Raw genomic sequence first — 24777 nt, 5'->3', positions numbered from 1 at the left:
TAGGATTAACCCTTCCAATGCTGGAGGCAGGATTGTTTAAAGTGACCCATGTTCTGTGTGCTTACTGCTCAGTGCGCTTCTGAGCTGTCTATTGCCGTTGCAGATCTTGCAACACGTGGGACAGTATCGATTTATTTTGCTTCGTTCAGGAATCTTTACAGCTGGTGAGTACAGCGACCATAATTAAACTTAATCGTCAGCCAGTGTTTTGGGTCCTGCATATACGGCTAGCCGACGACTTCGCTGGAAAGATAAAGCCACATCGTACACACTTCGCTACCGATGTACACACTACTCATACGGCATGGCGAGTGTGTCCTCCTATGTCAGCTTCGTCAGAAAGTCCAGGTTGCTGAAACGCCTGAAAGCCAGAGTGGACTGACTGAAATGCCCATCCAAACGACCAAATGAGCAGTCCATCTTGAACTTGGTGGGGACAATTGATGAAGCGATAAATACAAACCAGCCGAACGCCCGAATCGTCACGTCCGCGCAATCTGCACGTGGGGTTGCAAAGCGAAACAACGGGCGCGGTAGTGCACTACGGTCCCCTTTTTTCTGGCCGTGTGCGCCGTGGCGTATGCGCACGCTATCCTTATCGCATCGGCCAATGCGGGAAAACAAAACAGCCGTCGCATTCACCCTGCCGCGTAAGCCGGGGCCGCCGCCGCCGCCGCCGCCGCCGAAGACGCCGTGCCACTACCCTCGAGGGCGACTCCGAATGGTGACGGGTTGACGGCTCACGAAGTCAAGAGCGAAAGAGAAGTTTCCCACGGCGCTGAAATGCTAATGCCTTCTCGAAACTTTACACACTCACTGACACTGTTATTTACTGCTTAATTGGGTACAATACTACTGGTAATCAGCTGTGAACAGTGACCTTACTAAGTTACTAGTGCTCTACACTTTGTTGACGTACGGGTTGTTGTAATTGGCGTTATTACGGCGGATGTGCTGTTTGGAGGTTTGTTCACCTTCCACCGGAGAGGCCGGACACGGCCGAGAAGTCGGCTGACATGGGGCTGGCGCTCGTCGTGACGGTGGAAGGGAAGGACATGGCGAACGAATCGAAGCCGTCGTTCTGCATCATCGCCAGCATGGTGTAGCTCATGAACGTCGGGGCCACCTCCGGCATGGGCGCGTCGCCGTCGAGGTACTGCGTGACCTGGCGCATGGTGGGGCGCGCGTCGGGCAAGGGGTGCGCGCACATCAGGCCCAGCTTGAGCGCCAGCCTCGCCTCGTCGGCGTCGTACTTGCCGCACAGCCTCGCGTCCACAGTGTCGAGGGCCGCGCTCCGGCGCTCGTGGTCCTGCACCCAGTCCAGCAGCACGTTCTGGTCGTCGGGCGCGATGCAGCCGAGCGGCCGCCGCCCGCAGGTGACCTCCAGCACGAACACGCCGAACGCGAACACGTCGGTGACCGGCGTCGCCTTGCCCGTGCGCACCAGCTCCGGGGCCAGGTACCCCATGGTGCCGACGACGTGCGTCGTCTGCGGGTCGACGCCGTGGTCGTACAGCCTCGCGAGGCCGAAGTCACCCAGCCTGCCGTTCATATCCCCGTCAAGGAGCACATTGCTCGCCTTGATGTCTCGGTGGATGACGACCTTCTCCCAGTCCTCGTGGAGGTAAAGCAGGCCGGCGGCGACGCCCTTGATGATCTGAAACCTCTGCCCCCAATCAAGAACAGGCTTGGTCTTGTCGTACAAGTACTTGTCGAGGCTGCCGTTGGACATGTAGTCGTACACCAGCAGGAGCTCGCCCTTGCGGCGGCAGTAGCCGAGCAGCTGCACGAGGTTCCGGTGCCGGAGATGGCCGATGCTGACGACCTCGGCGATGAACTCCTTCATCCCCTGCTTCGAGTCATGCGACACCCTCTTCACGGCGATCTCAAGATTGGATTTTGCGAGCACGCCCTTGTACACCCTGCCGAATCCGCCGGTGCCGAGCAGCTGTTTGTTCTTGAACCCCTTGGTCGCCTGGTAGAGCTCCTTGTAGGAGAAGCGGTGAGGGCCGAACTCCACCTCCCAGTCCTCGCGCACCTCGGCGTACCTCACCCGCCTCCGCACGAACAAGAAGGCGGCGACGACCAACGCGAGGACGAACGCCGCGGTGGCGATCGGGAGCACGATCTCAAGCACCTTGGAACGGGGCTTCGGGCCGAACCGCGGCAGCGCCGGGAGTCTCGAGGTGTCGAGAGGAGGAGCGGTGCCGTTCAAGGCGAAGCTCCAGCCAAGAACGTAGTGCCGCGTGAAGATGACGCCCGTGGCCGCCGAGAACCCGACGTACGCCGTGTCGGTCACGACCGACGAGAGGTTGACGGGCGCGGAGATGAGAGTACGCTTGGGCTTGGGCACGCTGACCGGCGCCATCGTCACGTTGAGCACCGTGGTGGCGCCGTCGTAGTCCACCCACACCTGCATCGGCTGTCGGCTGATGAGGCTCAGGTTGTTGAAGACCCCCGTGGTGTCGTCGTAGTAGCCGGCGCTGTGGTTCTGCACGGACCTCATGCTGTTGATGTCGACGCCGATGTGGTTGCTGTTCATGTCCTGGAACTCTGGGTTGAGCATGGTATCGAGCTCGACGGCGAAGATGTTGTTGTCGGGCTTCCCGTTGTCACTGACGTTGAGTATGCCGAGGTACTGGCCGGCGTTGAAGGTGGAGAGACGCGTGCTGGGCGCGACCACGAACGCCATGCCGTTGTCGCTCAGGATGGTGAAGTTGGACACGATGGCGAAGACAAACACGGCCGAGAAGGACTGGACGGCGCCGCCCGCGCCTCCCCGCAGGCGAACCGGCGTCGGGTGGAACGCGTGTCCGGCCATCTGGTTCGTGCCGTTGCTGAGCACGAGGAGGCCGTTGGACGCCACGGCAGCCATGCCATCGAGCGTGAGGTTGGCGCCGCCGAAGCCGTTGTAGGTGAACTCGTCGACGGCGAGCACACCTCCATGGTCAGAGCCAACGACAGCGAGCAAGAAGAGCAGCAGGAGGAGGCGGTGATTACCCATCGGGAGCTTTGCTCGCGGCGGTGTGTCCGTTTGCAGTTGCTGCTTGCCTGTCTATAAAGTCAATCCGTGTGTGTTTGTAGTGTTGATTGATTCCAGATGCTGGCACGCACAAACGGGACGCAAGTCATGCCTGCGATATTTGGTGTCGGGTGTTCACTGTTCAGGCATTGACTCGAATAGCAAGTCTTGTGTTCAGACATTTGATGCTGGGTCACAAGTTCACAATCAAGATTCAAGAGGGAGTTACAACTAAAACGGGGAATCAAGTAGCACGGTTGCCATGGCACTGACATCGGCATATACAGTGGTTGTTCTACACTCAAATTGCATTAAACTATCTTTAGATTTCAACGATTTTACGAATCATAGTCGAAGAAATACAGATAAAATCACGAGGCTTGAGCAATAATTAAGCTGAGTTTGATAGGAGTGAGCGGCTAAGCGTCAATGCATCACAGCGCAGCACGGCGAAATGAAGACACACTGGGCAGCCAACTACGACGAAATTGGGTTGGTGACGCTCACTCTTTTGACGCATCCGCAGCCAGTTTCGCCCTCTTTTTTCTTCCGAGGATAAAATATCATGTTGGGGTCATCTCAATGCAGCATAAAAAAGGGACCCCGTCACTGAAGATAGTCAAAAGAAAATGTCGTGTTTAAAATAATCTGGAAGCAGCAGATGCGTAGCAATCTCCCTACAGTTGGCTCGGTGGTGCTTTGACTTGCGATCTGAAACACTTGAAACACCCCAACTACCTTCAGAAAATGCGGCGAGTGGAACAGACAAACGAGAGGTGAGTGATCCACAGTTCCTCACAGGATATGCCAGCCGTGCTGATGAAACGGCAGAGATTAGCCAGAGCCCAGAAGGCGAAGCTTCGTACGAACGCGAAAGCCGGGCTATCCCTGCGTCTGTATCGTGCGCCTGTGTGTGCTGGGCACGGTGGCCCGCGCTCGTGGCAGATAGGTAGAGAGGCGAGCGCCCACGGGGCCGAGAGTTTATTGCGCTCGCGACCTCCTTGGCGACTTTGTGCGCGCTAATGTGGAGCCGGAAAGGAAAGGAGACACGGCCGTAAAGGAGGACGCCGAGGGCGCTGACCTTTGACTACATGTCAGTCTCGTTGGGGAGCTATCCCCGTTTTCGGTTTTTCAGCCGTCGTATATGATCGCGCAATTATTGAATGGTTGGTGATCGAGTGAGGAGAATCTACTCGACTACTCCTCTCGTTCTCACCGCGCGTCACCATCCCGGACTGCAGGCTACAATCACCCAGACCGTATCTGGACCCCCTGAGTTTTCCTCCTGGTTGGTCACTTTGGTCAGCTTCACACACACAAACAGAAGGCAATGAACAGGTGGCTGAGTAACCTGAGCTAAACAGCGGAGCACAGTACTGAGAGTGGTTACAATAGAAGCTGCAACATTTGCTGCGCCACGGCGCGAACCTCAGCTTGAGTTAGCACTAGGCGAAGAAGTGCAGAGAGCGGGAGCCATGGTGCTTCTTCCCAAGCCAAAAATGCCGTTTCTTGTACTGCTGCTCTTCCTCGGCCTCGGCGGCCTCCGCCCCGCGACGGCGGCCGACGAGCAGTTCGTCTTCGACGGGTTCACCGGCGCGAACCTCAGCTTCGACGGCATGGCGACGGTGACTCCCAACGGGCTGCTCATGCTGACCAACGGCACGAACCAGCTCAAGGGCCACGCCTTCTACCCGGCGCCGCTCCAGTTCCACAGGTCGCCCAACAGCACGGCGATGCAGTCCTTCTCCACGGCCTTCGTCATCGGCATCATCGGCGCGTTCGAGGACCTGAGCAGCCATGGCATGATGTTCATCATCGCCAAGAGCAAGAACTTTACCTCCGCGCTGCCGGGGCAGTTCATGGGATTCGTCAGCTCCGCCAACAACGGCAACGCGACCAACCACCTCTTCGCGGTGGAGTTCGACACCATCCTCAACTCGGAGTTCAACGACATGAGCGGCAACCATGTCGGGATCGACGTCAACGGCCTCAACTCCGTCGACGCCGACAACGCGGGGTACTACGACGATGGCACCGGCGAGTTCAAGAACATGAGCCTGGTGAACCGCAGGCCGATGCAGGTGTGGGTGGATTTCGACGGCCAGACCATGCAGGTCAATGTCACCATGGCGCCGCTGGAGGTGGCGCGGCCAAAGAAGCCCCTGCTGTCCAAAATCGTCAACATCTCCGACGTCATCGACGACACCGCGTACGTCGGCTTCTCGTCGGCGACCGGCATCCTCTTCTGCCGCCACTACGTACTCGGCTGGAGCTTCAAGATGAACGGCGCCGCACCGGCGCTCAACATTTCCTCCCTGCCCTCCTTGCCGGTCACGTTCCCCAAGCCGCGGTCCAAGACGCTTGAGATCATGCTGCCGATAGCCTCGGCGGTGCTCGTCTTCGCGGTGGCCGCCGCCGTCTTCCTGTTCATGCGGCGGCGGCGCATGTTCTCGGAGCTCAAGGAGGACTGGGAGGTGACGTTCGGGCCGCACAGGTTCTCGTACAAGGACCTGTTCCACGCCACCGACGGGTTCAGCGACAAGCGGCTCCTCGGCATCGGCGGGTTCGGGCGGGTGTACCGTGGCGTGCTCCCGTCGTCCAAGGCGGAGGTCGCCGTGAAGAAGGTGGCGCACGGGTCAAGGCAGGGGATGAGGGAGTTCGTGGCAGAGGTCGTCAGCATCGGCCGGCTCCGGCACCGGAACCTCGTCCAGCTGCTCGGTTACTGCCGGCGCAAAGGCGAGCTCCTGCTGGTCTACGACTACATGCCCAACGGCAGCCTCGACAAGCACCTTTACGACCAGGGCAAGATCAGCCTGAGCTGGGGGCAGAGGTTCCGCATCATCAAGGGCGTCGCGTCCGGGCTGCTCTACCTCCACGAGGACTGGGAGCAGGTGGTGGTGCACAGGGACATCAAGGCCAGCAACGTGCTGCTCGACGCCGACATGAACGGCCGCCTCGGCGACTTCGGCCTGGCGCGGCTGTACGACCACGGCGCCGACCCGCACACGACGCACGTGGTGGGCACCATGGGCTACCTGGCGCCGGAGCTGGGGCACACCGGCAAGGCGTCCAAGGCGTCGGACGTGTTCGCGTTCGGCGCCTTCATGCTGGAGGTGGCGTGCGGGCGGAAGCCCGTGGCGCAGGACGCGCGCGACGGCCGCGTCGTGCTGGTCGACTGGGTGCTCGACCGGTGGCGCGCCGGGGCGATCACGGACACGGTGGACCCGCGCCTGCACGGCGACTTCGTCGAGAGCGAGGCCAGCCTGGTGCTGCGGCTGGGCCTGCTGTGCTCGCACCCGCTGCCCGGTGCCCGGCCGGGAACGAGGCAGATCGTGCAATACCTCGAAGGCGACGTGCCGCTGCCGGAGCTGTCGCCGACGTACCAGAACTTCAACATGCTGGCGCTTATGCAGGACCAGGGGTTCGACCCCTACGTCATGTCCTACCCGATGACTTCCACCAGCGCCGGCACCTTCTCTGACCTCTCCGGAGGGAGATGAGGCCGTTCTCGTCAGCTGAATACTATGTAGTTAATCCATGTCTATAACTAAGTTCCCTCCTGTCTTGTTAAGATCAGTGTCGGTATCCTTGGTGTAAAGTGTTAGATCATGAGTTGAGAAATAACCGATCGAAAGTAGAGGTTTCGAGTGTTACCTCCAACTATATTTTTCTCCTCTGTTCACAATTGATTTATAACTACCGTCTGCACTCTTCCCGTACTCTCGAATCTAATGTAACCGGGATGACGAAACCCCTCCCAATCACCAAATCACTGAGCATAAATTGGGGATCCGGGGAGTCTGCACTTTGCAGGTTCCGTATCGTGATAAGTTCCAGTTACTAGAACATTGATATGTTTGCAGGTTTTTCAATAAAGGGCCAAAATTTCTGAATAAACTTGCTTCAGTGATTCCTTGAGGTAAGCCTCAAAATTTATTAGTATACATCACAAGGTACAGTATCCTTTGGCCTGTACATATTTTGCTCCATCAAAATAGTAGAAAAGTAGGTTCCGTTTGTTGAGGTAGTTGGTATTGGAGAAATATAAGTTCATTTGATCTTCAATAACCGTATGTTTTATGTTGCAAGGTACTGAATTTCTGGGAAATCACGATGCAACCGCACCATAATTTGTCTGTTGCAGCGATTGTCTTAGATATTGCGATATAAGTCACTTCGAAAAAATTACCATTTGATCCAGGTACAGTTTCTGGTGTCATCAGTGATGCAGACGTCGTGCTTCCAGAATCCAGATTAAAGAACACGAGAGATCGAGACTGGAGTCCCCACTCATAGTCATAGCTGATGTCCAACAACTCGATATAATCAAATCCAACTGTGTGCACAAGCAAATAGCAGCAAACGTCAGTCCGAAAACAGTATAAATTATTAAGAACTGAAACATGAAATGTCTCATTCTCCAAATTTAGTTTAAAGCAAAACACTTTCTTTGTAGCTTAATATGCACAATAAACCGACAACAAGTATATAAGATAGTGACAGGTGCATGGAACAGAAACCAGGCCCGACAAATACGCCACTATCAAAATGCAAATATGCCACATGAATTAAAGCATTTGGGATATCGTCAAAGTAATACTGTTCAATAGATCATGATCTGCTTGAACTTTTCAAAATAACACACATTGTTTCAAACAAAAATAAATGGCCCAGCCTTGGCGTCTGAATTAGCATAGTCATAATATATGAGCTTCAAAAAGAGTGGTCTTTCTTGGTGTCTGGCATGGATTAAATCTATATTATAAATACAGCCTGTAGTGCTCTTACATCAACAGCCTTTGTCATGAACAATCCTACTTTCCAGATATGCAGTGCGCTCCAAACCCAACAACTCACTAAGTTGGTTCAATTAGATCAGAGGGTACAAGACAAGCCATAACTGCAAGGCATTTGTTTGGTAACATGGCAGATTCCTCCAAAACCAATTCATAAAACTGATATGCGGCTGCAAAAACGCTTCAAGTCAGAACTGAAGCACAAGAAAACGGAAAAATAGTTCAACAAAGCACAAGCTGCTGATATGGAGATACAATGTCATACTTGTAATCTGAAGAAGAGAGATGTCCCATTGAAAGTGTGGCTCACTCACACAGTCCGCAATCCCAGTCCCAAATAATGAGTCATGGGGTTCATAGTTATGCTAAACAAATTTGGATTTGCATCATTGATCTGTCATTACTGTGAGTTGTATTTCTTGGGATAGGCATTTCTCACTAGGTAATTTTGCTATGGCGGACTTGACAGCCTAACACCCGGTCTCAATTTTCATCTAACTCTCGAAGTGGACATATTGGCGTATTCCATACTATCATGTATTTCATACTCAAGCAAAGCATCTTCTCCTGGTGATAACTGACAAGGTAGTGCAAACTTTACTAGGTATTTGAGTAAGTTTTAAGGAGCTGAAATAACAGGAACTTTCCTCTCCAACAACATTATGTTTTAAAATCCAAATTAATAAATATGAAATATTCAAGCACTTTGTGCTTTGCAAGCAAGTTCTGCATGACGAGAAACTTCACTAGGCATTTATTTGTTTTTCACAAGTTGCATTATTGAAGTACGATGCAGCTGTAATAAATACCTGTGTCACATGAGGTTAGCAAAATTGTTCAGTTCCTTTTTGAAAGAATGAAATTATAGTATCCCTCTTCCCCGTATAATTTCCTGAAAATACAAGAATAAACATTAAGATCAACTGCCAATAAGGATGTCTATTTAATAATAGACATAAGAAAAGGAGGAAAAACTGCAGAATTATGTGCAATTATCATGGAGACACCAGAATGTGTCTTTTAAAGATATTGTGCGCCCTCATTGATTTATTCAAACCACAGCTAACATAAAGACAATTGGAGGCTGCCAATTGCAAGTCTACTGCTTTCTAAAAAGTAGTATTGCTCTGTGGTTTGTTCACTGGCATCAGTGTGTTTGGCCAGCCCCAATGCAAAGGCTCTTCCATTGATCCATTCTAGCCAACTTCGTTAGCATGTTTAGCAAGATATGGTTCACTTAAAAGTAGAGTTCGAAATACCAATAGACAAATAGGTAAATCTAGAATATATTAAAACATTTCACAGTATACTGGTAACAACTTGTTGAAACTGATAATATGAAAAACACTTTAACGTGAATAGGTAAATGGATCCAAGGAATTCAACTGATATGTTATTGCTATCTACTTGGTACACTTAAATAAATGATTACCAACCCAAATGTTTGGATGGGGATGAACAGAATGGTTAGAGATAAATGATGGTATTTGGCATGTGATGTATTACAAAAATGCATATAAACCTAACTTAGGACAACAAACTGGACAGAACTATCTTGAGTTAAGAGATACAAAACCTGTCATCTAGAGTATCTATATAGTATGATGCAAAACAGACAATTCAACATGTTAATTGTAAAGGTTGTGATGGGGAGCAAACAGAAAATGGATTTCACTTACGCTAAATCAGCTGCTGTATCACACTTGTTCACACCTTTCCCTTCGGGGAGTTCAAGGCAAGAATAGTGCATTATCATTTCTTTTATAGTTTGTTTTGTGCTCTTCATATCATTGTCCCACAAAATACTCTGGGGAAAAGAATTAAAATGTAAGTCATTTTAATAAAAGAAATAAAGCACACCTATTATTCACTTATATGTTAGGACAGAGAAACCCATTTTAGACCCAATGTGAAAAGTAGGGCATTGCTAAAATAATTTAGTTTTGAAGTTCAGATGGAAAAGATGTTGGAAGAACAACCATATACCTTTCTCACATACTCTCTTTTGACATCCTCCCAAGGTGTTTTTCCTTTGGGACAAAAAATTGAGGCATTCCACATTGCGCCTCTAGCAACCATTACAGATGCAGCACCTGACAGTTGTACAAACCAAGATATAAATGAACCAAAATGAAATGAAACACACAAAAAAAAATGTATCATCTACCAATTCAATCCAACTCTCCAAGTAACACGTATAGCAAGGACAACAATAGCTAGTTTTGAAGAAATGCTGTGAGCCTGTGATACATACAGTTGTTCATAAATGAATATTGTAGTTACAGAATTCTTCAGATGTTTAGTATCCTAGGTATTTAGGCAACTCCCAATGCACATAGATCTGTGCTTTAGGTAGGACAAAAGTAAGCTCAATACTGATAACATGTAAGTGGAGAAATCCAAATGGGACAGATTTCAGATACATGTATATCTCCCTCTGCTTGCTTTACTCTGTTGAATTATAGTTACTTACCAAAAGGAACTGAATAGGCAGCTACTTACTGCCTTAGTAAATAAAGAAAACAGAGAAATATTAATTGAGTATATAAACCTGTAGCATCTTTAATTCTTTTAAAATCCTCATATTCAAACACATCTCCATTAGCTATAACTGGAATTGACAGTGCAGACACAACGTCTGCAATCTCATCCCACTTAGCAGGGTCTCTTGGCCTGTCTTTGACCTTTCTGCAAGTGTAAATGAATCTAACATCAGAGAAACCAATTGACCCAAAAAGAAATACTAGGGCAGATTGAAAATGACATTTGACATATAGCATTCTTATGCTACATTTCATTATTGCAAAAGGAAATACTTAGAAAACATAGAAATAAAATGTAGTCAACGGAATGCTCAGGTGTTTAGGAAAGCAAAAGGGGAAAAATTGACAACAATTTGGTTGAACAGTTCATCGATTTTAGCTGCATCATTTTGGGCCCTATAAATATGGTAAACAAGCCAAATATAGTTGTGCATTCCAGTACAGTTTTTGCCTGGGCTCTTGAACTGTAGGTGTTTTATCTCAGTGGACAGTTGGAGAGATACAGTCATACAGATGTAACATATTATAAAGTAGAGTGAGCATGTACGATTTTATATCAGAACTCAAAAGTACAAGTAAAACTAACCGTCCATGGACAGCAAGAGCTGGAACACCAATCTTTTCAATTCGGCGTGCCAACTCCACAGTGTCCTGACGTGTGTTCAGAAGACGGATTTTACATGTCACAGTTGTGCTCAAGTTCCTCCGCAAAGTGGTCAAAATCTACATGATACAGTTTGCATACCTGAATAAGTGAATGAATTTTCCAGGATATTAAAGTAATAAAACAAAATAGTGAGATTGTATACATCGTGAATAAGCTCAGGTTTGGAGAGTAATGCGGCCCCCATTCCACCACTAAGAGAAAATGATTTGGGGCAACCCATGTTGATATCTATAGCAGCAACATCATTACACCTGGGGAGGATGAACTATGATCAAAGAAAAGATCTAAAGCAGGAGGGGTTAAAACAATTAATCCAATTATTTGATCAATTGAAACGATTCAGGTAGCAACCAATGATGTAAGTTATTTTGCTTCAGAACTTGGATCCATGATTTCAGAAATAAGACGTACACAATCTGTGCAGCTTTCAATGCTCTCACAGCATCTGATGTTCCCATTTGGAATACAACCCTGTCCCTCTCTTGTGGGCAAGTTCGGAATACTACACTATCAGTCCCTCTCTCCAGAAAATCAGTAGTCCCGAGAGTTCCTGAGTAGCATCAATAAACATGATTAGTATGGGAGGATCACAGGACACAAAACGAACAAATCTAGACAGTACTGGATGCAACAGAGATCAATTAATTGGAAGTGCTTAATGTTTTCTAACTTCATAGGTAAAGTCAAGAAGTTTACTTCTTGAAGCATCCAATTCTAAATTTGCAAGGCTGTTGAAATTTTTTTTCCTTGATCTTACCAACCCTTTACCATCAATAAGAATTTATGATTTCAAGATGAACATATTTGATTATGTACTTCAAGTGGAATATTATTGTAGTCAGTTCATCCAAAATATGATCACATGTATGCCCTTAACTGCTTAACAGAATTTTCCGAGAAGAACAAAATTACGTAACTGTTAATGCAGAAGCATAGCGGTGAGATCATAATAAAATGCCAAATGCCAACTGAACTACGATACCATTTGTAACACGTTCGCACTTCAAGAACTTGTGATCTATTATTTCTTCTCCATAAGTGATATCAGCACCATATTCAGCAGCCAGTAGCCTAAACGGCAGGGTACCCTGCAATGAAAATTTGGTAAGAATAAGGCAAATATTTCATACAATTTTGAATTAAGATGAAAAACCTTTTAGTAAGCATGGAGGATAAATACTATGTATTCAGAAATCCCATCAAGAACACTCATTGGTAAGTGGTAACTATCTCCAAAGGGTATGGTGACTATCTATCAGGGATGGTATGCACAGGGACATTCAGAAGAAGTAGAACAATAATGATGCCCCATAATTCAGCATTGACAAAAGCTATCCTTACTGCGTTTAACGAAATGTTTCACCCCTTTAATTGATCTCCGCATTATTAACATAACGAACGTTATCAATTAGGGTTTTTAGAGTTGTTAACCTGATTCATACACCACATTATTGATCCAAAACATCACCACCCAGAGTGCGAGACTCAGCCAAAATCAGCTCAACAATAGAGAAGCATGCTACTTATTCACTTACAGCACGGATCCAAAGCATATCGTGATACAACAACACTAGGCTCCAGTCCTCCGAAGCTCAAACTCAGGTTCCTAGCTACACATGACTCAGGCTAGTAGGGTTTTTGCAGCAGCTCGCAACCCTCGCCCACGGGGCAGCTCTAGCCTTGAGTATGCCTCAACCTAGGATCCAGATCCCCGGGCTAAAACCCGGATCCTACTCTCCCACCTCATACGCCACCCCTTGTCCGCTGGAGGGCCTGAGAAGGCTAGCTAACGAAGTGGACGCTGCTGCGGTATGGGGAAGAAAGAGGGGGCTGGATCGATAGGAGAACCTACCACGCGAACCATGGGCGCGAGCACCAGCTTGTCGCGGTACTCCATCCCTCCCGCGCCGCCGCCTCCGCTCGGCGGCTCCGCCTTTTTTCTTTTCCCCGCGAATTTTGGAGGACTCCGCGGCGAACTCCTCCTTGGCCCTTGCGTACGCGAACAGGGCACCGCGTCCACTCCTCTGACTGACTCTCCCAGTTCCATCCGAGGCCGTGAGTTCCTATCAGCTTATCCTTATATGGGCCGGAGTGAAGAAAAGCCCAACTTCCCCGGTCCGTGAAAGCCCAAGTTTGGGCTGTGGTGGCCTGGCAACCTGGCCCACCTCCACCGGGCTAAGCTGATTGGGGTTACATGGCTACCTTTTTTGCGTGTATTTGCCAAATTTCATCTGGGTAAAAGTTTTTCAAATTATAGTTAGTTTTTTTTTTATTACATTTCAATCTATTCTCTTATCGTTCAGTTTGACGCCATCATTCTTGTGTCACCTTTATCGTTCTCCTTTTCGGCGCTGCTGAGCAAGCATGAACCACCACACTTATCTTTTCGCTTATCGCTTATATTCATCCTTATAAGTTAAAATTTAAACTTTTTATCTTAAATCTAAAGTTTATTTTTGAGTTTTTTTACCAAAATTTATTTTTCAGCATTGGTTTTAGATCGCTAAGAATACGTATATGAAAATTTTATTTATAGATGATTTTTCGTTTGTAAATATATTGTTTGGTTTTCCCAATCACCCCGGTGTTAAACTGTTAATCTTGGTCAGGATGAATCATAACCACCCCTTGAATAATTTCCACCGGAAGAAAGCGTGAGATCGACAGGACCAGAGGCCCAGAGCGCAGAGTGACAGAGTGGCCATAAAGATGAAACGTGGCATTAATTTCATCGAAAACCTTCAGCGACATATAGAACTTTGGAAGCTAACTATTGACCGGTAGATCCAAACGGCCATGCTGTGAAAGATGATGTCCTCACACCATCTCTGCATCATATCTCAGTCACCACGGCTACACAACTTAAATTTCCACTGAGATACAAACCCACACACTGTACAGAATCATACCGTTCCATAGATGCATGAATATGCAGCCCGAGTTGATAGCTAGGTTTGCTGCTTTGTCCGTAGACTCGCGATCAGCTGACCACCGCCTCTCAATCATCTCGGGCTAGCTGGACAAACATCGATCCACGCCTCAGAAAAAGGTTCACCCCGTCGTATTTAGGAGGAGGGCACGGCCCGGCCAGCGTCTACCTACTTATCATTGGACCTCGCGTAGCTGCTCGATCGCTGCTCCTTCGTCCTCCTCCCACAGACAGAGCTAGAAAACGCGACGCAACAGACACACATGAGCGACAAACCGGGCCACTCTCCCCACAGATCCCAACACCGCCCGGCCCGCTCGTCCGCTGCTGCTGCTGCTGCTCTCGCTCGCGTCCTTCCATACAAACACCGGCGGGAGAGAGAGGGAGAGACACGCACCGGCACGACCGTCTCTTCTTCCCTCCCGGCGCTCTCCACCCTCCTCCTCTTCCCTCTCCCATTGTCGCCGTACGTCGTCTCTCTCGCCATGAGAGACACCGGCGCCGCGCTGCTGCCGGTGCCGGGCGTGCTGCTGGCGGCGCTGCTGCTCCTGCTGGCGTCGGAGTTCGCCACGCTCGGCTGTGGCCACAGGATCCCCAGAGCGGACGTGGCGGCATGGAAGCGCCACGCGCTCGTGGCGCCGACGACGGCGGCGAAGACTTCGCGCGCTACGACGACGATGAAGACGACCTTATTACCAACGGTGGTGGCCGGGACAGGAGACACGGCAGCGGCGGCGGCGGCGCTCGGTGAGTCCAAGAGGCTGGTTCCGCAGGGCTCTAACCCGCTGCACAACTAGCACAGGTTCTCCCTCGCTAGCTTCCATTTCTCTTAGCTCGCGGGGAGTGCAGATGTGCAATAGCAATACAATCCCATACACAGTGTTCGAATCACTGTAACTGATTTAACTGTAATTAGTTAGCACTGCACAGCTCTCAAAAAGTCTAAATCCAAAGATGAGAGCGTGTTTCTCTGTAATTACATGTGTTCCTTCTCTTGCGTCCTTTTTGAGCAATGATTTGCATTAGGACAATGATATTTGTGAGATAGCTGCAAAGCTGCATTGGATTGAGGCGGCCGGCCGGCTGTGCACGTGATTTCCGGGCGAGGTGTGTATTCCATTTTACCCTGACGAGCAATGTAGCTAGGCTAGCAAACAGACATGGGGGGCCAGGACAAGCGGGTGCATTGTGCCATTGTCGCTCCTCGTTTTATTATGATTACTTGTCACTGGCCCTTTTGTTTTCTTGCGACCACGCAATCAACAGTGCCCTCTGTTTATCTCGTCCCTCACATGGTAAGAGGCGTCGTGTAGAGGATAAAAAAATGGTTGATAGTTCAGGATAATCGATCGGTGCGACCATGGAGACTGGGAAGTGGAGATGCTGCTGGAAGGTCAAAGGACAGCCCGCTCTCAGTATCTCTAGTTGAGTGAAGATTAAGCTAGTATAGTATACTCCCATAAGCCATCATCAGAAACCTGTCAGTGCAGAACGTGCGTGGTGCTGACTAGCATGGTTAATGTGCTGCACATGGATCATAGATAAGTTCTATTGTTTTTGTTACCGCAAGTGGATTTCATCATCCTTTCTTCCCCCAAAAATTACTGCGCTAGCCTCTCGATTGAGAACTAAAAGTAAAAGGAAATTATGATCGCAGAAAGGAGTAGAGCTCTTATGTGGCATCAGAAATTTCTCATTGTTATTACAGTTTACTGGACATCAAAGCAAGTTCCTTACGTATAGGGCATATTGGCGAACACCATTATTACAACTTTAAGAGCTTCATGAATCATGAGAAGTACTTCTGAAAATACTGCCCTTTTACATATGCTTTGCTCCAGGCTTCCACCACACGACTTCGTAGCGATGCAGTACGACATCAAAGTATCTGCTTCTTTCTCAAGATGATTGCTTCCATCCACCAATGTCTTCTTCAGATAAACCCCGATCTCGATCATCCTGTGAATAAATAGAGAAATTCAGCAAAAATGTACAGCAGATCAAAAGATGGGTTCAGCTTGTTCGTTTTCAGGGCAGCCATTTGCAGGAATATGTAGTGAAAATGCAAAGGAGGAAAAATAATTACCAGTAGCTATTTAGTTTATTGCATGGAGTTAACACTAGCATACATAACACGTACGAGTAAAATTGGGAGAGAATCTACATAGTGCATTTCCCCCGCCTCTTCAGTTTTTTCAGTTTTTTCTTCTTTGCTCCCCCCGACAATCTCTGTCGATCCTGTACTTTGTATGCTTTGTTACTTATTAATCTTAAATCTTCAGTCGGCAGTCTGCCTGACCCAGCCAAAAAAATTATCATGTGGACTTTGGAATATATATGTTGGACTTTTTTATGGTGCTCCTCATTGAGTATGTATCCAATGGACAGTAATTCTATGACCTCCTAGGAGGTAAGAGATTCCACTCTCATTTAATACCCCATAATTAAGGAAATAAATATTATTTATTCACCTTCCTTTGTGATTGTATATTTGGTAAGATGGAGTACCTTAAAACAGCTCACAGATATTAGGTTTTGCAATACAGAAATGCTAGAGTTAAGAACGAAAAACACTGCTACTAGTCAGAATTTCCTAACGGACTGACACAAGTTTTTATTTGGTCCCAGAATAGCAAAGAGCATTAAGATGACACAGCACATTGCGGGCGATGGCACCAGATAAACCAGGTGCTAGCTATGGGCATGAATATATGTGACAATTACCTCTGGAGTGAACGTCAGACCCACTTTGATTTCTCCACGGTATTCTTCGTCTTTCACAACATTATAAACAGTTGGTGGTATGCTTCCTTCTGTATAGATTGCTTCCAAAGGAATCCTGAAAGAATCAGATACTCAGTTGAAATGGGCAGGTTTGGATTCTACAGTGTGAGAATTATAGTACTAGATCTAAAGAAAAAAACTAGTCATTTAAAGACCATTCCACTCAAAATAGAGTTTAGTATAATTTCAGTACCACCTAACAGACATGTGAGCAGTTTAGGCTCACCCCATATTCAGATGGATGCTGTTTGATATTAGCAAAGCCCTGGAAGCTAGCATGGATCAACAATAAATAACCTCTAGTTCAATTGGATTTGCTGTGTAAAAACAATATGGTTAGTTATGAGTAGTATACACATCAATGAGTGACACGGTGTACTCACGTTGCTTCCCCAACAAAATCATCATCCGTGCCACTATCACTGTCCATCAGCTTGATGATGAGCTCTGTTGCATTGTGAGTGACGCTGAACATAAAGGTTTCGTTCCATTCAGGGTCAGACCCTTTACCTGCACCAAATTGATCGAGTTACATTCACTTGGGTGGTCATTGGTGCATGATATTAGCAATTTAGCGTTAAAAAACTAATAACTCGGTACTAGTATTAAACACGTCCATAGGATCTAATATTTTTCATTTTGATACAATTTCACCAGTCCGGGTTCTTTTTGACACAATTGATGATCCATGACAATGTCAGCTGCTAACTATCTAGATGATGTTTAAGTGCTCCCTATTCCTATTGAAGTTGGTTCCTATACTTTTTTTTTTGCAGTTCTGCTGTACAAGTGCTCGGGGTTTCAGAGTATAAGAAACACGTCGTTTTCCGCATATAATATATAAGTATATAATGGCTTACGCACTATTGCCTCCATTCTAGGTTATAAGAATTTTTGGTTTTATCTAGATTCATCCATATCTCAATGTATATGTTTTATATATGTGTCTAAATTTATTAGCACATATATGAATCTAGGTAATGAAAAAAGTCTTATAACCTAAAACGGAAGGAATACAATCAAATACGAGTAATATGTATAAACATTGCTAGGTGAGTATTATTAAAAAAAAAGTTAGCATCGATGTGCGTAAGTGCGTAGCCTGCCTGCCTAGAGTTCGATCACAAAAGAAGCAACGAGTTTCTTTTGCGTTGTGTATGAGGAAAGGTATTGGAACATACCAGATGCAACGCTGCTCTTCTGCTCTTGCGAGCGGCATTTCAGAATCGCGTACGGGTCCATGTTGCCTGCAGGGAGGTTTGCAGGAGCAACGTAACTCATCATCAGCAAGTCACAAATTCTGACCAGCTATCGGCAGGCAGTAAACAAGATCTTTCTTTCAGAAACGAGAGTTGATCAACGAGGCTACAAAAATAACCATGTCCAGAATCCAATCCAAGGGCAAGTTAAGAGAACCGAAGCGTACACAGGTAGTCGGTGTTCTCCAGGCCCTTGGCTCCGACGAGCAACACCTCGAGCATCCCCTGCACCATCTTCTGACCTTCCTACCTCCCGCGGCGCCCGGCTGGCCGGCCCTTGCTTTCGATCGATCCGGGAGTCGGTGCTTCCGGGGAGAGCGAGGCCGGCCGCCGAAGCGATTACTGGCAATCAGGCGAGACGACGAGATCCAGTCCGAGCGCGGTGGCCGGCGCAGTCTTTATAGGCGTTGAAGATGGACCCGCGCACGCGGTTCGCCCTTCCCACATGGATGTGGCGTCGTGGTAGGGGAAACGGCGGCGACCACGTAACGTGCACGCGTCGTGCCGCGGGCGGTGCGTCGGGCCCGGCGGCCTGCGTGGTGGATGACTGCAGGGAGGGGAGGCAGAGGGGTGAGAGCGTGTCCTGCTCCCGCCGGATTCGCGCGCGCAAGAGCAGAGACCAGATCACCTGATCGCCGCCCTGTTCCGTGTGCTTACCGTATGGATGATGCACGGCATGGGAGAGCGATTCTTGATCGAAAGGGCAGATTGTTGTGGTTTTCTTTCATGTTATAGCAAGAAGCATTTTCCTTTCTCGGTAAGAATATTTGTTACGATGGATTTGTAAAAAGGAGCTTTATATGCAAAAACTTTGTACACCAATTCTGCTCTAAACCATGAAACTTGTAAGCATCTTAGCACCGGCACGAGTGAGACATCATGGATCTGGGATCGACTAGTGTCTTCCAGTTGCAAATGGACCGGGAGTGATTGTTTGGTTTTTTATAAAAAGATCAAACGGTATATTTGAAAATAAATAATAATTTATAAAAATGACTTTTATATATACGTATGCTTAGCAATTTAAAGAACAAAGCTGGAAAAACAACGTACAGTAAAAAAACCTTCAAAATAAATTCTAATAGCTCGAAAGAATATTTCTTTACTTCTTCAATGATATCCAAATAGTTATGAGAAGATTTTTAAAAAATAACAAGATATATTAATACGTCGTATTTCAGTCAATAAGCATGCATGTCTAAATTTAACCTCTATAAGTTGTAACAAAAGTACAAATTAAATTATGATTATTGTAGAAATATTAAATCTTTTTTTAACTTGTAGAAGTTGATAATCTTGTATTTTTTTTTGCATTTTCAGAGTTTTGATAAGAACCCTGTCCTAATTATTCCCACACTCAGAGTTCTGATTTAGCATAGGAAGTTCGATCCTCTTCTCCAAACCATATGCACAGTGGTAAATTTGGTGTAAACACCCAGCCTGCCGGACAACATCGTGGTGACCTGGTGGGTCGTGGGTACCATCGTTCACTCCCAGTCCGTCCCAACCAGCTTAACAACCAGATAGCCGGTGGCCCGCCGGTCCTCTGGAGTGCGCGCCTTCATGGCCCGGCGGGGCGTCGCGTCGGGACTTGTCCTTCCCCGGTAAAACACCAGGGCTGTCGGTGGCGCCCTTCACCATCCTATATATGAGGCCCAACTGCATGTCAATATGAGATTAGCTTAACGCTCAACTACCACCGTGCACCGGCCCAGGTCCATCAGATGATCAGACCACCCCCCGCTGTCTGCTGGAACCTGCACCGCGTAGCGCGTGCTCGCTTGGTTGCGTGAAATTGTTCGCTAGTATTTGATCTAAGATAGCAAAATGGATATATATAAGGACTGAAGCTTGGCAAGATGGAAGCTATCTTTAATTCTTTATCCTACTCGGCCGCCACTCAGATAACCTTGATTCCCGATGCTAGCTAATGGTACCAAAACAGTGTACTCCCTCCTTTTCATTTTTATGTCGAGTATTTGACCATCCGTCTTATTAAAAAATATTTTTAAAAAATTAGTCATACATAAAATACTATTCATATTTTATCATCTAATAAAAATAAAATTATTAATCATAATTTTTTTAAATAAAATAAAGAGTTAAATATTATATAAAAACTAAAAAGTTAATTTATTTTGACACCGAGTGAGTAGGATTGTAGAAGTACGATGGCAGAGCGGTGCAGGTCGAGGGAAAGTCTAGCTGCAAGCACGACGCATTTGTAGACTGTAGGGTGATGAAGCCCGTATGTACTATGGAGCACGTGCTCTTGTCTTTGCTATGATCAGCGTGTCCCGTCAAAAGGTGGCGTACTTAAACAAGGGTTAGGCCCGTTTAGTTCGCAAAAATTTTCACCAAAAAATATCATATCAAATTATTAAACAATTAAATAGAGTATTAAATGTAGATAAATCGAAAAACTAATTGCACAGTTATGTGAAAAATCGTTAGACGAATCTTTTGAGCCTAATTAGTACATGATTAGCCATAAGTGTTACAGTAACCTGCATGTGCTAACGACGGATTAATTAGGCTTAAAAAATTCGTCTCGCAGTTTCCATGCCAGCCATGAAATTCGTTTTTTTATTCTTATCCGAAAACTCCTTCCGACATCCGGTAAAACATCTGATGTGACACGCAAAAATTTTCATTTCACCAACTTAAACATCCCCTCAGTTTAGGCAAAGGGTGTCCTACAGTAATCCAGGACAAAGCAGTACGTTTATGACGGCAAACATCACGGTCACCCGCGACTGCAATCGAGTGACCCGATCGCCCCTTTACTAACCATCGACAGTAACGGTGGGCAAAAGGCAGAAAGCAACTCAGCTTCTTTTATTTCCTTCCTAACGCGCCAGAGAAGCAACGGATTTGGAGCCCTTACACAAAAAAGAGATTCACTTCAGCGCTTGCCATTCACTTGGCACCAAACACACCCACTAATCAAATGATAATGGATCGATCAGGCTTTTAACAAAGGCGGGAAAAGTCAGATCAGATTCCTGAAATTTGGAGCCCCTGATTTGAGATTTGCGCCAAGAAACGACATCCAATTAGCTGTTCTCGAAAACAATTAACAAACGGAGTGTTTACATTTACACCAAGCTTTATCCCGTTTCCCAATAGCAACATCTCCTGCTTCCACTGAACATCTGATCTACTACTAGTAGTACAAGTGTATAACCCTAGTTCCAAACATACCAAAAAATATTCCTTTGGTAATACATTTTGGTTGCGTATTTTATTATGGAATACATCGACAACGAATTTTTAACCCCGTCTAAAAACGAATGGAATGTGAATACCTGATAGTCTATTCCCTCAAACAGGCAAAAAAAAAACGTGACAGCTGTACACAACCCATCGATGCGTCGTCAGCTCCCCCTCCGAACAAAATCTTGCCATCCGTCACCAACATGTGGGCCCGGGTGTCAGTACCGACAGGGCCACTCAAACCTCAGCCATGTTGGCCCATCCGTGGAGGCCAAGCGGGCCGGAGTGTCAGTGCCCCAGCGCCGACACCTACCTCGCGACGAGAGCCGCGAGACCACCGATCTGAACTCGAACAAACCGATCGCTCCAGCGATGCGGACCCCGCATTGTCAGGCAACGGCGGCGAGAAGGTCGTCGCGAGCGCCGCGGCGGCGGAGCAGGTCGTAGGGCGCCCAGAGCGCGTCGAGCGGGCACGGCCTGCCGGCGTCGAGCCTAAGCCACGGCTTCCCCTTGCCGCTCCAGTGCAGAAGGCTCACTGGCCCGGGGTGAAGCTCCCGGCACTGCCCCGCGACGTTGTCCCCGCCGAGCCCGTGCTGGTTCCACCGGTGCTCCACGGCCTTCACCTCGCCAGCGAACACCAGGAGGAACGGCGGTAGTGACCCTAGCTCGTATATCCTGGCCTCCTGCTTCTGCACCTCCATCCAGTACTCCAGCTTCGCGGTGTACCCGCCGTCTCGCCACCTGTCCAGGTCGATGACCATGACGCCGGTGTTGAAGTAGCACGGGACGCGCGCCCGGTTGGTGAAGATGGAGGAGTACTCGGGATGACTCCAGAACGCGTCGGTGAAGTAGGAGGTGAAGTTGGCGTGGCAATACTCTGGTGCGGCGAGGGCTGCGTCGGGGCCGAGGTCAGTGGCCCAGAGGCGGGCGACGTCGTCGACGACGAGGAGGTCGGAGTCGAGGTACAGGACGCGGGAGACGGAGCGCGGGAGGAGGTCGGCAAGGTAGATGCGCGCGTAATTAAGGGGCTGGTCGAGGGCGCGGCGGACGGAGGTGGAGATCTTGCCCCTGACGAGGCGCGCGTCGAAGCGGTGGACGGTCGCCGGGAGCGTGGGGAAAGCCGCGGCGAGGGCCCGCCGCAGCGCCGCGAGGCGGCGCGCGGGGGAGGCCGAGGAGGCGACGAAGTGGAAGGCGATGGACTCCGGGCAGGCGGCGTGGCGAAGCACGGAGAGGACGCCGGCGAGGGAGCCCCGGAGGTAGGTGGCGTCCAGCGTCATGGCGATTTGGATCGTCGGCGCGCCCGCGCACCCCGCTCCGTTGCGGAACGCCGGCGCCTCCCGGAACTCCGGCAGCTCCGCCGCCGCCGCAGCCGCCGCGCACGCCGCGGCGAGCAGGACCACGGCGAGGACGCGCATTGCGGCGGCCCTGGAGAGGATCGTGGGAGTGTGAAACTGCGCAATGCACGTTGATTATTCTCCAAATCTCCTCTCCTCCTCTGAGAGGTAGAAGAGAAAAAAAATGATAATAAAGAATCAATCAACCAAAGAATAGAATTTCTATGGACACGGGGGTGGGGGGACGAGAGAGACGAGAGGCGGATGGGAATGAGATGATGCGGAGTTAAAGAGGCGGGGGACCGGGACAGGCTGGAGGGACGAAGACGTGTGTGAGGTATGTATCGCGTATCCCCCCGTGGTTTTTCGGGTTTGTAGTTTGGTTTCCGAGTTTTGCTAGGCGTTCTGGGTCGCTGCCTCCTTTGGTTTTCACGGGGAGAACGAAGACGGCTGTACTGCTCTAACCTGCGTCTGCGTGTAGGGCTCCAGTCCCGCGTGCCTCGAGAGTGCGAGCTGCGAGTTTGGGCAGCGAGAGACCTGCGAGCTCGGGCGCGCCACGTGTGGTGCACGGCTGTACGGCCTGTGGCCTATCGGCTCACCTTGGTACGTTATCCGTTCCAAGACGAGACTATTTAGAATGGCTTAAACTTTAATCTATTTTGCTACTGGTCTTCGTCCTATAATAATTTTATTTTTTTTCCAACGTTTGACCAGTCGTCTTATTTAAAAAATTTATTAAAAAATTAAAAAAATTAGTCACACATAAAGTGCTATTCATGTTTTATCATTCAGTAAAAACAAAAATATTAATAAAAAATCAAATAAGACGAAGAGTCAAAACATTATAAAAAACTGAAAAATAACTTTATTTTGGGATGAAGATAGTACATTTAGTATAGGAGTATTTGACACTTTTCATGTCCCTTATAGTTAGCTATTTTCATCATTTGGTCTATTTTATTTTCGATTTGGAAAACCGTCCTTTTTAAGCTTTTGAAATCGGCAGTTTTTTTTTCTAGAACCTCTAGTTATAGAATTAAGATATTGAACTATAAGTCAGAAATTGAAAAGCTAGCCTCTTCACGCCTACTTTTTTTTCAGAATCTTAAAGTTTATTAAACATGCACGGATTTCGACGTGAATCCCTATACGAGATAGAAAATACCAAGATTATGTTCTTTAATACTAGATTATTCTTTGTCTTTTTTATATGTGTTTACTGATTGCTAAATAATGTATTTTTTACAAAAGAAAATTCTATATAGATGTTCTTTATCTTATCTTTATAAGGTATATTTTTAATTTTATAGTATGATAGTTTTATCATATATATACCTTAAATAGATATAAAAATTAAATAATCTTTCATCTTTAATGTACCGTACGAATAAACCCAAATGTATCGCTCCGTAGGCCTTTGTCTTCCATACCTGATGCGTTTAAATCTTACGGAAAACATGGTGTTCAGAAAGAAGAAAAGGAGAAAGGGGGGGTGTCATTCTGTCATGTCTTTTGGTGCCCTCGAAACACGTAAATATTGACTACTACTTCCATCCCATAATAACCTCATTTACGTTTTTTCACGTCACCATTCGTCTTATTTAAAAAATTTTTACGATTAACAATAAAAATATTATTCGTAAAAAAATTCAAATGAGATGAAGAGTCAAAACATTAAACAAAAAATGATTTTATTTTGGAATGAAACAAAAAATGATTTTATTTTGGAATGAAGGTAGTACCACAGGTTTATATTGTGTTTTTAAAATACTCCCATTGTTTCATAATGTAATATTTAACCATCTATCTTATTTAATAAATTATGAAAATATTATTTATTTTGCTTGTGACTTACTTTATAAAAGGACTTTAAGCGTGACTTGTTATTTTTATATTTATACTAAATTTTTAAATAAGATAAATAATCGAAAGTGGAAAAAAGTCAAACTTACGACATAAAACTAACGTAAGGTAGTACCGTGGAATCATTTTTTGTCATGTCTACCCACCGTATCTTGTTATCGATCAATAACAAATAGACGCGCGCTCCTTCCTATTCAAAGCATAACGCGTCATTTTGAGATGAATTAAGGTTAAGGCGAGAAATAATTCTGATTGGTTAATTAATAGGAGAAAGCAGGTGAATATATTAAATGAGAGAAGTTGAGATAGGAGGTGAACAGAGACGTAACCAAGGAATTATGTGATAGGAGACACTCATTTAGTC

At 47.2% G+C, this 24777-nt stretch overlaps 5 protein-coding genes across 5 annotated transcripts; 1 reads left to right on the top strand and 4 right to left on the bottom strand.

Annotated features, from left to right (window-relative positions):
* Nucleotides 1-856: 856 nt before the first annotated feature.
* Nucleotides 857-3038, bottom strand: LOC102721541 (L-type lectin-domain containing receptor kinase SIT2-like). Its single transcript, XM_040523297.1, has one exon. It carries the CDS (start codon nucleotides 3002-3004, stop codon nucleotides 971-973), a length of 2034 nt encoding a protein of 677 aa, XP_040379231.1. The 5' UTR covers nucleotides 3005-3038; the 3' UTR covers nucleotides 857-970.
* Nucleotides 3039-4430: 1392 nt separating this feature from the next.
* On the top strand, nucleotides 4431-6954 carry LOC102720976 (L-type lectin-domain containing receptor kinase SIT2). The gene has a single exon (XM_006652498.3). It carries the CDS (start codon nucleotides 4498-4500, stop codon nucleotides 6520-6522), a length of 2025 nt encoding a protein of 674 aa, XP_006652561.2. The 5' UTR covers nucleotides 4431-4497; the 3' UTR covers nucleotides 6523-6954.
* Nucleotides 6955-8646: 1692 nt separating this feature from the next.
* On the bottom strand, nucleotides 8647-13060 carry LOC102720321 (tRNA-dihydrouridine(20) synthase [NAD(P)+]-like). The gene is made up of 9 exons (XM_006652497.3): nucleotides 12881-13060; nucleotides 12011-12116; nucleotides 11440-11578; nucleotides 11171-11279; nucleotides 10948-11084; nucleotides 10370-10506; nucleotides 9805-9911; nucleotides 9498-9625; nucleotides 8647-8710 (listed from the first exon to the last, which is right to left on the bottom strand). The coding sequence occupies exons 1-9, from the start codon at nucleotides 12923-12925 to the stop codon at nucleotides 8656-8658; spliced, it is 963 nt and encodes a 320-aa protein (XP_006652560.1). The 5' UTR covers nucleotides 12926-13060; the 3' UTR covers nucleotides 8647-8655.
* Nucleotides 13061-15606: 2546 nt separating this feature from the next.
* On the bottom strand, nucleotides 15607-18628 carry LOC102720042 (elicitor-responsive protein 3). Its single transcript, XM_006652495.3, has 5 exons — nucleotides 18168-18628; nucleotides 17923-17988; nucleotides 17125-17251; nucleotides 16682-16796; nucleotides 15607-15916 (listed from the first exon to the last, which is right to left on the bottom strand). Exons 1-5 carry the CDS (start codon nucleotides 18232-18234, stop codon nucleotides 15857-15859), a joined length of 435 nt encoding a protein of 144 aa, XP_006652558.1. The 5' UTR covers nucleotides 18235-18628; the 3' UTR covers nucleotides 15607-15856.
* A 2419-nt stretch (nucleotides 18629-21047) lies between these two features.
* Nucleotides 21048-22911, bottom strand: LOC102716315 (probable galacturonosyltransferase-like 3). Its single transcript, XM_040523738.1, has one exon. The coding sequence runs from the start codon at nucleotides 22629-22631 to the stop codon at nucleotides 21606-21608; it is 1026 nt and encodes a 341-aa protein (XP_040379672.1). The 5' UTR covers nucleotides 22632-22911; the 3' UTR covers nucleotides 21048-21605.
* Between the last annotated feature and the right edge of the window lie 1866 nt (nucleotides 22912-24777).

The sequence above is a fragment of the Oryza brachyantha genome, chromosome 4, assembly GCF_000231095.2.
Source record: "Oryza brachyantha chromosome 4, ObraRS2, whole genome shotgun sequence".
NCBI lineage: Eukaryota > Viridiplantae > Streptophyta > Magnoliopsida > Poales > Poaceae > Oryza > Oryza brachyantha.
The sequence above is the reverse complement of the archived record's forward strand: the minus strand, read 5'-3'. Positions and strand labels throughout refer to the sequence as shown.

What these genes read in the sequence shown, in the direction of transcription:
- LOC102716315 (XM_040523738.1), bottom strand. Translation starts at nt 22,631, where the DNA reads ATGCGCGTCCTCGCCGTGGTCCTGCTCGCCGCGGCGTGCGCGGCGGCT.
- LOC102720042 (XM_006652495.3), bottom strand. Translation starts at nt 18,234, where the DNA reads ATGGTGCAGGGGATGCTCGAGGTGTTGCTCGTCGGAGCCAAGGGCCTG. An exon ending in GGAGAACACCGACTACCTGT is followed by an intron (nt 17,989 to 18,167) that starts GTACGCTTCGGT and finishes ACCTCCCTGCAG; the next exon opens with GCAACATGGACCCGTACGCG. An exon ending in GATTTTGTTGGGGAAGCAAC is followed by an intron (nt 16,797 to 17,124) that starts GTGAGTACACCG and finishes TGATTCTTTCAG; the next exon opens with GATTCCTTTGGAAGCAATCT.
- LOC102720976 (XM_006652498.3), top strand. Translation starts at nt 4,498, where the DNA reads ATGGTGCTTCTTCCCAAGCCAAAAATGCCGTTTCTTGTACTGCTGCTC.
- LOC102720321 (XM_006652497.3), bottom strand. Translation starts at nt 12,925, where the DNA reads ATGGAGTACCGCGACAAGCTGGTGCTCGCGCCCATGGTTCGCGTG. An exon ending in GTGCGAACGTGTTACAAATG is followed by an intron (nt 11,579 to 12,010) that starts GTATCGTAGTTC and finishes GATGCTACTCAG; the next exon opens with GAACTCTCGGGACTACTGAT. An exon ending in AAGAATTAAAGATGCTACAG is followed by an intron (nt 9,912 to 10,369) that starts GTTTATATACTC and finishes TACAACTGTCAG; the next exon opens with GTGCTGCATCTGTAATGGTT.
- LOC102721541 (XM_040523297.1), bottom strand. Translation starts at nt 3,004, where the DNA reads ATGGGTAATCACCGCCTCCTCCTGCTGCTCTTCTTGCTCGCTGTCGTT.